The sequence below is a fragment of the Oryctolagus cuniculus genome, chromosome 10 (assembly GCF_051225735.1).
Source record: "Oryctolagus cuniculus isolate XC-2025 breed Fujian yellow rabbit chromosome 10, ASM5122573v1, whole genome shotgun sequence".
Classification (NCBI taxonomy): Eukaryota; Metazoa; Chordata; class Mammalia; order Lagomorpha; family Leporidae; genus Oryctolagus; species Oryctolagus cuniculus.
This window is the reverse complement of record NC_142876.1, coordinates 98,448,611-98,461,401: the sequence shown is the minus strand read 5'-3', so window position 1 is coordinate 98,461,401 and position 12,791 is coordinate 98,448,611. Positions and strand designations below refer to the sequence as shown.

At 40.5% G+C, this 12,791-nt stretch overlaps 1 protein-coding gene across 45 annotated transcripts in view; it reads right to left on the bottom strand.

Annotated features, from left to right (window-relative positions):
• PBRM1 (polybromo 1) overlaps nucleotides 1–12,791 on the bottom strand; it is a 134,869-nt gene that overhangs the window by 62,988 nt on the left and 59,090 nt on the right. For 22 of the 45 annotated variants that reach the window (XM_089306120.1, XM_008260786.5, XM_051851571.3 and 19 more), the window contains 3 exons: nucleotides 11,424–11,565; nucleotides 9,262–9,359; nucleotides 7,109–7,153 (listed from right to left, as the gene is read on the bottom strand). In XM_089306120.1, coding sequence (XP_089162246.1) covers nucleotides 7,109–7,153; nucleotides 9,262–9,359; nucleotides 11,424–11,565 — 285 coding nt within the window. Of the gene's footprint in view, nucleotides 1–7,108; nucleotides 7,154–8,011; nucleotides 9,360–11,423; nucleotides 11,566–12,791 lie in introns of all 45 variants that reach the window. The other 23 variants (XM_070050738.2, XM_089306123.1, XM_089306125.1 and 20 more) reach the window with 2 other exon arrangements.

The window sequence follows — 12,791 nt, the reverse complement described above, 5'->3', positions numbered from 1 at the left end:
TACTGAAGACAAACAGAACAAAAGTTCAATAAAACTAGTGATTTCCTATTGCTACTAACATCCTAACTTCCAAGCAGAAAAAAACAAAATAATCTAACAAAGGGAAATGTTTAATCTCTCCAGACAGTCACTCTTGAATATCTATACATTCTAGATGCAACAAAACTGAAGGAGACTAACTTAGTATCTCAACAATGGGTACATCTCATTTGTACTGATCTGGTCATGATCAGTCCCTGCTCCCACCTCCATCAGCATTACTCCATGATCCCAGCCTAGCTTAAAGAAGAAATGCTCTGTGGGTCACCTGAGTTTCTATATTTTCATCCTTAACTGTGAATCCCTGACTTGTTCTCCAAACTGCCCTCCATGAGATGTGATGCTGAGAAAGTGATGTGAATGGTCGAACAGAATACAAGGAACCACACATTACAATCAGAGTTTAAAAAGGGCCCGAGGGTATGTGTTGGGCACAGAAGGTGAACTGCTACTTGGGATGCCCACTGCTGCTTGGGGTGCTGGTTTGAGTCCCAGTTACTTGGCTTCTGATGCAGCTTCCTGTTAATGTGCCTGAGAGGCAGCAGATGATAGCCTAAATACTTAGGACCCTGCCACCCAAGTGGGAAACCTGGCTTTGGCTTGGCCCACACCTGGCTGTTGCACAGATTTGGGGAGTGAAGCAGAAATGGACGCGCTCTCTCTTCTCTGTTTATCCCTCTCTCTGATACTCTTTCAAATAAATAAATCTTTAGAAATAAAGAACATGGTGAGATTGACATTTGTGCATGATATTAAAAACTAAAACAAAAAACGGGACCAACAGAGCAGATGGTCTTGTGACTCAATTGTTGAGAAAACTGGCTCAGAGACACTAAATCATTCGCCCAAGGTGAGCTGTTCAGTAAATTACTAGAAGAGGTCATCTTTTAGTATGCTTCTGGTCAAATGTTCTCATATCTTCAGGACATTGGTAAAGAAATTTTAGCCATGTTTCTTCAATTCTGGTGGTGTTTCACATGTCAAAGTAACTACAGTCTGTAATAATATACTTTTTTAAAATAGCTAGGGGAGGATTTTGAAAGTTTTCACTACAAAGGAATGATAAATGTCTGAGGTAACAGATGGGCTAAGTACTCTGATTTGATCATTACACAATGCATACATATATCAAAACATCACACTGAAGCCAAGAGATATGTTTAGTTATACCAAAAAATTCTAGCCAGACTCTAACTAACATACTAGAAGTCAAGAGTCAGGTAGGTAATAATAAGAAACAACTTAGGATTTAATTTCAGTTCAACAAATATATAAGATCTGATAATATAATAATTAGAGGTAAATTTTAAAAATTCATGTCCTATCCTATAGATGAAAGGAAGTTCATTACTGGAATCAGACTATGTGGTTGCACTACAGGTCTCTTAGTCCAATTCTCAGACTACTTGCTCTACTGCTGAGACATGAAGAAGCTAAAAGCCAGATATTTTCTTTCCAAGGCTCAAGATATGCTTCTAGGGGCTGGTGCTGTGGCGTAGTAGGCTAAGCCTCTGCTTGTGGCACCAGGATCCCCTATGGGCACCAGTTTGTGTCCTAGCTGCTTCTCTTCTGATCCAGCTCTCTGCTGTGGCCTGGGAAAGCAGCAGAGGACCCAAGTGTTTGGGCCCCTGCACCCACATGGGAGACTCAGAGGAAGCTCCTGGTTCCAGGCTTTGGATGGGCCCAGCTCCAGCTGTTGCAGCAATCTGGGGAGTGAACCAGTGGATTGAAGACTTTTCTGTCTCCCCGTCTGTCTGTAATTCTACCTCTCAAATAAATAAATAAAATCTTAAAAAAAAGAAATCCTTCTAAAAACCAGAGATAAAACTCAAATAAATAATCAGCAGTCAAAAAACCAAATATTTATCCTTAAGATTTTTAAGATGTCTAATCTTTCTAGCATTATGGAACTCTGGGCAAACTGGAAGTGAGCTAATCAGGAAAGAAAAAGAAAAGATCCATTTCTAGGTGGGGATCATCTTCACTTGTTCTTCACTCTAACTGCTTACTTCCCTTTGTGGTCCTGAGGTCATTCCTGCCATTTTCTCTCTATAGTACTTTTGTACCTGTCTGTCAAGTGTCTATTAGACTGTGGCAACCTAGGAGAAATGGCATCTATAAAAACTATTTTTCAGCCGGCGCTGCGGCTCACTGGACTAATCCTCCGCCTAGTGGCGCCGGCACACCGGGTTCTAGTCCCGGTTGGGGCACCGGATTCTGTCCCGGTTGCCCCTCTTCCAGGCCAGCTCTCTGCTGTGGCCAGGGAGTGCAGTGGAGGATGGCCCAAGTGCTTGGGCCCTGCACCCCATGGGAGACCAGGAAAAGCACCTGGCTCCTGGCTCCTGCCATCGGATCAGCGCGGTGCGCCGGCCGCAGCGTGCTGGCCGCGGTGGCCGTTGGAGGGTGAACCAACGGCAAAGGAAGACCTTTCTCTCTGTCTCTCTCTCTCACTGTCCACTCTGCCTGTCAAAAAATTAAAAAAAAAAAAAAAAAAAAAACCAAAAAAAACCTATTTTTCCAGGGCGGCATCCTAGGGCAATGATGTGAGAGGAAGAGTTCTCTCATTCCAGGTATTTACCAAGTGGGTAACAGGAAGTTGGAACAAAGCTCTAATAACAAAGAGCTCCACACACATCTGGGTAGGAAATTAAAAGACAGATGACCGTAACCTTCAGGAAATCTCTAAAGGAAAATTTGAGAACTTGAATTTGGATTCACAGAAATCTATACTTGAAACTACTAATGTAAGATATGATTTAAGTCTCATGTGTGTGAGTTGACTTTAAAATCAAGACTCAAGAATTCAATTTTGAGGTCCTAAACTTAAAAGATTTCTGTAATCATCAATTCAGAATAAAACCAATCTTCATTCTGGAATTTCAGGCAGTGCAACAGAGTTTGGTCCAGGCCCTGACCTGGACCAGAAGGAGATCATTTCTATACCCTTCCATTTTTTGGCATATCACCTAATTACTATTAGGTTTTTCTGAATGAAGCTACTATAAGTATTTTCATCGGGAAGTGAATAAAGGGCAGACTTTTACAAGACAGTAAAGAGGAGGGAAAGTTTACAATCGGATTTTGCAAACAAAGTAAAATAAGAGCAAATATATTTATTCTTTCAAAGCCAGTAACTGACATCTGGCAGCTTAGAATGCAACATATCCAGAATGCAAAATCTACCTGTTCATAAGAAACTGTTCTAATCTAACAACTGAAATTTACTGGTTTAGCACTCATATTACTTGTATCCTTTCTCCATCTGTACCATTCACTTCCTAAAGGAGTGAAGTATAACTCACTTTCATCTTCAAAGGCAAAAAGAACATTTATTACTATGATCACTTATATCCTTCTCTGAACAAATAGTTTTCTTATTTTGTTTACATTTTTTCTCAGGTCCTTATCTTGCCTTTGAGACTGAGAACCACTAATATATTAATTTTAATCTGGCTGGCAGAAAAGAAACTCACGAGGTAAACTTCATTCTTTTATAATAACTCTATTTACTTGGTCGGCTGGTATGTTTGCTTTATCTTATTATATCCATGACTACAGAAACCTTCAAATACTTCAAATGAGACAAACTACATTACAAAAAAAAACAGCCATCACAGTTTCCTATTTGACCTTCTGGCTGCTGTTTTCAAAATCATTTTGCTTTGCAGGTTCTTCTTAGAATCCCGCTATGAATTAATCCCACCTCTCTGTCAAACCACTAACTGGCAAGAGTTATTCATTTGCCTCTATTTTTGGAAAGGTACATAAAATTAATTCCAGACAATGTGAATGACATAAACATTCTTCTATTCTTAATCAGCACTTTTGAATATACTAAAGTAAAACACATGTTACAGAAGTTCAGAACCAGGGTTGATCATCCTAAAGGGGCCATATTTAAGGGATACCAATTGAGATCATAACATTTGTCTTAATCAATATACTCTTTGAGGACTTTCCAGGAGATGGACCACCATGGGTCCTATGCTAAAAAATCAATATATTATAGGAATTTTCTAACATCTAGGTGTCAAAAGTTTTGAGAAATGGGTGTCTCTTCTAAGTTGCACAAAGATTATGAGCCAGCAGAAGTTCTGTTCTGAATCCCTAATTTTCTAGGACCACGCCCCAAACCATCATCTCCAACTCAAGCCAACCTGAAACATCGGAATCCACTACTTCTTGCTCTCCTTAGCTTATCAAGTCCTAAAAGACCGCCACAGCACTTTCAGATCTGACTTTCAATTGTACCAGTGCTACTTCTGATCCGTTTCAGGACTACCTTTCCAAATGCCCTTATCATTATTCTTCCTCTGGATCTATTATTTATATTTGCATATTTAAAATCATATGGTGCTTTATAATTATAGCCACCATTTCTACCAATGTGCTAAACACTACACATTCTCATTTAATCTTCAAACTCTGAGAATCAGGTACAAATATCATTCCAATTTTATAATGCAAAAATAGACTTAGATGAAATGTATATCTAGGGCCACAAAGTGAATATTCAGAACACATACTTAAATGAGCTGATAAGCACTAGGTCCCTTTTATCACGTCTCACTTTTCCCAGAGTTGGTGTTTACCAAGGACCTTTCTAATCAGTCAACTTCTGTTCACAGTCCTTACAGCTACAGTGGTACTTGATGTTAAGCTAAGTAAACCCAAAGGCTCTTTCTTTTATAAGCCTTGCTATATTCATCTTCAAGTTTTCAAGACCCAACACCTTTCATTCATCTGCTCCAATGTGTCTTCCCAGACTGGTAATACCTGATTAAGAACAAAATGAAATCTACTAGTCCCAATGTCAACAGGTAGTACTTCCAAAAATCAGAACTAGATTTACCAAACTATTCACTGTATCCAGACACAGTTCTAAAAGTGTTACACATGGTAACCAATTTGTCTACTTGGCAAACCTATGTAGGTATTGTCATCACCTTCTTTTGCAGAGGAGTAAGGTGACACAAGGTTTAGGTTACAGAACTCATGAAGAGCAGTTAGATGGTGGTGCTTAGTCTAGCTGTTAAGAAACTGATTAAGATGCCCCTATTTCACACCAATGTGCCTAGGTTCCACTGTCAACTCTGCCTTCTAATTCCAGCTTCCTGTAATGCAGACCCTGAGAGGCAATAGTGATGGCTCAAGTACTTGGGTTCCTGCTACCCATGTGGGAGATCTAGATTGAGTTCCCAGCTTCAGGCTTCAGCCTGATTCAGTCCTGGTTATTATGAGCATTTGGGGAGAGAACCAGCAGATGGGGTACACTTCATCAATCTTCCTCTGAAACAAATGATGAGAGAGAGAGAGAGAGAGAGAGAGAGAGAAAGAAAGAAAGGGAACATATGATCTGAACTTGGGCAGTTAAGCTCTACAGCTCATAGTTATAACACTACCTAATTAAGACGGCATTTTTATTTCTACCACCACCTAGAGTTAGTACTATACACTATAAAAGACTTCTTAAAAAAAAATATAATCCGTAGTCTTTTTCTTAATTTTTTAAAGGGTCTTTTTATTTACTTACTTCCCAAAAGGCCCTAATGGTCAGGGCTGGGCCAGGCTGAAGCCAGGAACTCCATCTGGGTCTCCCATGTGGGTGCAGAGAACCAAGCACTTGGGCCATCTTCCATTGCTTTCCCAGATGCATTAGCATGGAGCTGGTTTGAAGTGGAGCAGCCAGGACACAGACAGACATCCATATGGGATGCTGGCACTGCAGGTGGCAGCTAAACCTGCTATGCCACAACACAAGCCCCCATCATCTTTCCTTAAATTGACCATTTAACTAAAAAACTTTTTTTAAGGAAAATATTAGGAAGACAATGATAACAGTAATTTTGTAGACTGCACCAGATACGGTAGTAACATGCAGGTAACTTTAAAACACTTAACTTTCAAAGGAAAAGCACAGTGGGGAAATATTCCTTCCTAAAGCTATTTGGACAACTGTGCAACATTTCTATATAAGTACACGTTGTATACCTCACGCAATTATTTTACTACAGTGCTTCTATGCAATTTTTTTTTTTTTTTTGACAGGCAGAGTGGACAGTGAGAGAGAGAGACAGAGAGAAAGGTCTTCCTTTGCCGTTGGTTCACCCTCCAATGGCCGCCGCGGCTGGCGCATTGCGGCCGGCGCATCACGCTGACCCGAAGCCAGGAGCCAGGTGCTTCTCCTGGTCTCCCATGGGGTGCAGGGCCCAAGCACTTGGGCCATCCTCCACTGCACTCCCTGGCCACAGCAGAGAGCTGGCCTGGAAGAGGGGCAACCGGGACAGAATCCGGTGCCCCGACCAGGACTAGAACCCGGTGTGCTGGTGCCGCAAGGCGGAGGATTAGCTTAGTGAGCTGCGGCGCCGGCCTTCTATGCAATTTCATTTGTTTCCAGCCTGCTTCTTTTCTTGGCCTCTAAGTTCCTGGCAGACAGAATATAACTACTGCTCTCATTCATGATCTGTAAGAGCAGTCTGGTGATCAATAAGCAAGTGATACTCTGTGAATGTCAGATGGCAAATGTGAAAACAAAAGCATTACATATTATCACTAGTACTACGACATGGAAACTCACAGCTGTTTTTAAAATCCTAAATAACATGCAAAAGAATGGATGTTTAAAGAAATGACAAGATCAGAGACTGAGGAAATATATTCGTGCTTGTACAATAACTCAGTGCACAGGGGCCCAAATGCATTGATATCACTTTGATCGTCAATGTTGATTTTGATTCCTCCATCACCCCACATCACTGAAAGGGAATAAGCACCGCCAGCTCCTGGTCACCGTATCCATTCCTCTTGCTACAGAAGCATAGCCTTGATGACCCCGCCTCCAGCAAACCCAACAACAAATTAAGGCTACTCCTGAACATACCTAAGCTAAGAAAACTTATTTTAATAACTAGGTTTCTTAGCTGTGTTGCTTCCATTATTCAAATAAACTGGTACCTGAAATAGTTTTTTTCAAGTGCTTAAGGCTTCATTTTCCCCCTAGTCAGTACTGACCATGTCAGAAGAGTTACACTTTTTAAAGTATGTTTATGCATAAAAAAGGACTGCACACCTGGAGAGCCTCCTGAGACCCAACATCTCACTGTCATGAGTGTTCCTGGGAAAGCAGAAACAAACATTACATGTGAAGAGAAATAAAACAAGCAACATTGGAGGGTCATGCATAAACCAAATATGGTTGAGAAAAAGAATTATTCAGTCTGAAGGATAAAAGATCATAATACTTGGAACCTTTTAGCATGGAAGACAAAGTAGATTTTTTGGATAGAGGTGGAGGGAAAGAATGCACTCCCAGAAGGAAGAGAACATATCCACATCCAATTTTTCTCATACTCTGACATTAAAAACAAGGCAAAGAGAATCATATACACACAGTATCTAGGAGTCAAGTCAAGTGATACTTGGAAAACGTGGCCCTGACTTCTCTGGCCAAGCCAACTTAACCTTCCCCAGGCTGCCATCTGCCTGACTTCCAGAGAAGTTGGTTTCTTATTGCCAAAACTCCTCCTCATAACTACCTTCTAAAAGGCTTATACTACTACTTTCTTGTGACAGCCCAAAGTCGAGGAGTTAATTCTTTGTCTCTCAACGTCCCCTCAAGCCTATACTTCCAACCCATGTTTGCTCTTTTATTGCTCCGGCAGATGATTTATAGTTGTTCAGTTTATTTCACAAAACACGTCCTGGGAAATCTGTTTATAAACTTTCTGTCTGAAACAAGATTTTATAATTTCAAAAACATAGAGCTTGGTGTTTTATTTTTTAAACAGGAGGTTTTAATGCAAAAAATTTCATTTCATCTACTTCAATGCCCACAAACTACAAGCCAAAAAGATATGTACTGGCTTGGGTGAATGCGTCCTTAGAACTGCTTTCTTAACACTCAGCTATTTTAAGATCTCTCTTTTTCATCTAGTGTTGGCACTAATTGTACCATCACTTTTGCCTCCATTACCTTCTTTTGCCTGAGAAGTTTTTATCTTTGATTGGTGACTGATCTGGAAAACACAGGTGATGCTGAAGTAGAATTATATAATTACACTCAAAGATGTTCTTGATGTGATGTCTCTGATCTGGTTTCACATGTTTCCTCCGTTGTCCCTGGTGTAACAAGGAATTAAGAACTTGGAAGGATGAAATTTATAGGCCAGTAATGGAGGAGACTCACATCTCAGGGTACACCAATCAATTTAGTTACCATGGCACAGCATAGCAATGTTATTTTCAGAATTAAAAAAAATTTTTTGTTCCCAAATGTTCCTTGTGAGAGGCAACGACAGGACAGCTTAGCCTTTCTAAATGACTTTTTAAAATGTTCTGCTCTTAGTAGATCTCTTAATACATATAAAAAATTTGTCAGTAGTTACAAATAACTTCTTCATTCAATTCTGAATCTGTCAGGCTCTGCCATTAGTGGTTGGCTAATTCTCCGTTTAAGGATGTATCTCCCTGGATAGACTGCTGCTGCAAAAATGGTAAGACAGGGTGAGGGAGAACATGGTATTCCACAATGATCAGAGTAGAAACTCCTCCAGGTGGAAGGCACAGATAAGAGATGGCCTTGTATGATTTCTTAGTTTCCCTGCTTCAGAATCCCACAGTAAGGGCCCCTTCCATAAATCCCATTAGAGGAAGAAATAGGAGGTTGAAAAGTTTAGAAAGGTAACAAGCAAAACAAAAACCCCTAATATCTAGCTTAACATTTTATGAACTATTAAGAAGTTATGATTTGATATTTACAATCAGACAATCATAAAATGGCGAATAAAGATCACATTAACAAGGAAAAAGAAAAGGGTTAAGAGCAATGACTTATTGCACTGCAGTGGTAGTACTGAATTTCTCTTTATATCTCTTAATTCACATTTCATCTTTGTAATTCACAATGTAGAAATTACCTAATTAGATTTTGACAGTATTCTTGAAATGCCACATTAAACAAACAATCAAGACTGGACAGCAAAAAAAGCAATATTTTATGTCAAACTACATATGATGGCTTTTATCTGTTTCATCTAATAGCTTCATGGTACTTGTAAAAAAAAAAGCTAATCATCCAATTTATAAAAGATAATTTATCAGACATTGAAAGTTTAAAGAATTCATATTTGAGTTTATAAATTTTTTCTACAGTTATCCAAAAGAAAGAAAAAAAACACAAAATCTAGGAACAGAGATGTCTCCAGTGATAAGAGGCACATATACCTTTTTCTTTTGGCACTACCAGTATCAGAGGTGGCTGATGAGATCATGCTGTCTCCATCCTCAATGTCGTCTCTTCTGGCAAGTTCTTTCTTCTTTGCCTGGAAACAGAGCAGATCCTGGTAGTCAAGTTCACTCTGCTGAACACTGCTATGAATAAAATGAATGTTAAAGAGCTAGACACATCAGATTTACTCAGAAAGGTACAAAAATCACACATGGGATGCACAAAATTAGAGAGTATTTAAACATTTCAAATCAACTTAATGAAAAATCTGCATGACAGGAAAGTAGGCTAAAAAAATGGATCTAGAGAGCTGAGGAATCTATGCTCGCTAGAGCATTTAAGAGTACAAGCACAGATGCAAGCTGTAGAAGCATCCTGTTCCAATGGCCATATTCAAGGAAGGCAATGCAAAGAGAGATTTTGGCATCCTTGACTTTTTTTTTTTTAAGATTTATTTATTTATTTGAGAGCATTAGAGAGAGACAGGTCTTCCATCCATTGTTTCACTCTCTAAATATCTACGATGGCCAGGGCTAGGCTGGGTCAGGCTGACCCCAGAAGCCAGAAGCTTCTTCTGGGTCTCCCACATGGGTACAGGAGCCCAAGGACTCAAGTCAATTTCTGCTGCTTTCTCAGATGCATTAGCAGTGAGCTGGACTGGAAGGGAAGCAGCCGGGACTCTAAAAGCACCCACATGGGATGTTGGCATTGCAAGTAGCAGCTTAACCTGTTATGTTACAAGGCCAACCCCCGCACTCTTGAATTCTATGGGGTAGTGTGAGTAAGAATGAAGTTCAATGTGAGAAGTAAAAGATTAATTTTTTAAAAAAGACATTTATTTATTCATTTATTTGAAAGAGTTAAAGAGAGAAAGGGAGAAACAGGGAAAGAGTAAGAGAGACAGCACTTCCATTTGCTGGCTCATTCCCTAGTTGGCTGCAACGGCCAAGGCTAGGCCAGGCTGAAACCAGGAAACAGGAGCTTCGTTCAGTGTCCCACATGGGTGGCAGGAGCCCAGACACCTGGGCCACCCTCTACTGCTTTTCCCAGATCGTTAGTAGGGAGCTAGGTCAGAAGGGGAACGGCTGGGACAAGAACCAGCACACATATAAAATGCTACCATCACAGGCAGTGGCTTTACCCACTATACCACAGCTTTGGCCCCAGAAAATCTCCTTTTACACACATCCATTTTAAAGATATTCTACCAAACAGAGCTGAAAATCCAAGCAAAGATGGCTTAGGAAATATAAAATTACAGGGTACTAAAAACACCTGAAACTCACAGCTCTGATGATCACAGTGCCGATCATACAAAATAATTCTATGGCTGATTGTTGCTGCTTCCTTGCTCTGCAACTATCTTTTTAGAATGTCTCTATCAAAAACGGTTGCCCCTCTTCCAGGCCAGCTCTCTGCTGTGGCCAGGGAGTGCAGTGGAGGATGGCCCAGGTGCTTGGGCCCTGCACCCCATGGAAGACCAGGAGAAGCACCTGGCTCCTGGCTCCTGCCATCGGATCAGCGCGGTGCGCCGGCCGCAGCGCGCCGGCCGCGGCGGCCATTGGAGGGTGAACCAACGGCAAAGGAAGACCTTTCTCTCTGTCTCTCTCTCACTGTCCACTCTGCCTGTCAAAAAATTAAAAAAAAAAAAAAAAAAAAAAGTGACAGAGATTCAATTTGTATTTCATAGCCACCTTTTTGTCTTAAAGACCCTACCTACCCATGACCTCAGATGTTCTTCAGGGTGTGCTTCTCAAAGAAGGTCTGAAAATTGATGGATGCTATCCTATCATGACCTTTCAGATGTGTCTCCTCCTATGATCAGCCCTACTTTAACGAAGTCCAGAACCAAAGAGATAACATCTAAAAATGGAATACAACCTGTGACTAGAAAAGGTAACATTCTGACAATCCTAAAACTACCACCAGAGGTAAAACCCTGTTGTCTCAACTCACAAAACTAGTCCTTTCTAAACTATTATTTTCACTCTACATGGTCTTGACAACTCAAAAAACAAAAACTCAGCAGTACTAGTGGTAGAAATGGATGTGATATGGGTAGGAGGGAAAATTACACATGTTAAAAGAACACACAGAAACCATGTAAGATTATCTCAATCGTACCTGCAACATATTTAACAAAACCAAGAAATCATACCTGCATGACTTGCTGCAATTTAAGAACTCGCTTGTAGATGGCTGAATTAGGAACATTATAGCGTTTGGCATTTTCAAACATTAAATTCAGATCACACTCCAAATGATCTAAAGTTTCATATTCTTGATTCTTTAGCTTTGTTCTGTGAAAGGCAAACAAAATTATGAAATAATTTTGAAACATTATGAAACATTCTCCCTTAAAATCCAATGCAAAAATCTTGACAAGCAGTAGATGGTCTATTAGAGGACTTAAAAATTATTTTCAAGACATAAAAGAGGGAGGCAAAAGCACCAGTGCATTTAAGTAATATGACACTTTACTTGAAAATACTAAAGAATACACTAAAACTCTAAGAAGTAATAAGAGGACCTAAAAGTGGTCAACTACAAAGCAAACATACAAGGAAATCCTTAATGGAAGAATTCTGATAATGGATAATATGCAAACATTGAAGGAACTGAAATCACAGAGCTTTGAAGCTACTTAGAAGAATCTGAGTGAACTATTCATTTGTTTTTTAAGCTTTTTTTCTAATTATGTATACTTAATTTTTTTTTTTTTTTTTTAGAATTTATTTACTTATTTGAAAGGCAGAGTTAAAAAGAGAGAGAGAGCAAGTGAGCTCTTCTATCTGCTGGTTCACTCCTCAAATGGCCACAACGGGCTGGAGCTGGGCCATTCCAAAGCCAGGAACAAAGAGCTTCTTCTGGGTCTCCCATGAGGGTGAAGGGATTCAAGCACTTGGGCCATTCTCTGCTGCTTTCCCAGGCTCATTAGCAAGGAGCTGGACTGGAAGTAGACCAGCTCGGACTGAGGAACCCATATGGGATGCCAGTGCTGCAGGCAGCAGCTTTACCTACTACACCACAGTGCCAGCACCATTTTTTTTTTTTTTTAAAGATTTATTTATTTTACTTGAAAGTCAGAAATACACACAGAGAGAAAAAGGAGCACAGAAAAAGAGAGGTCTTCCATCCGCTGGTTCACTTCCCAATTGGCCACAACAGCCAGAGCTGCGTAGATCCGAAGCCAGGAGCCAGGAGCTTCTTCCAGGTCTCCCACGGGGATGCAGAAGCCCAAGGACTTGGGCCATCTTCTACTGCTTTCCCAGGCCATAGTAGAGAGCTGGATCGGAAGTGAGGCAGCCAGGACTCGAACCGGCGCCCATGTGGGATGCCGGCATTGCAGGCGGTGGCTTTACCTGCTGTGCCACAGCACTGCCCCCCCCCCCTTTTAAATTAACCTTTATGAGTACTTTTCCTCATTTGAAAGGCAGAGACATGAGAGAAACACATAACATGTAAATTCTCCACCTGCTGGTTTATCCCTTAAACACCCACAACACAGGCCAGCACTGTAGCGTAG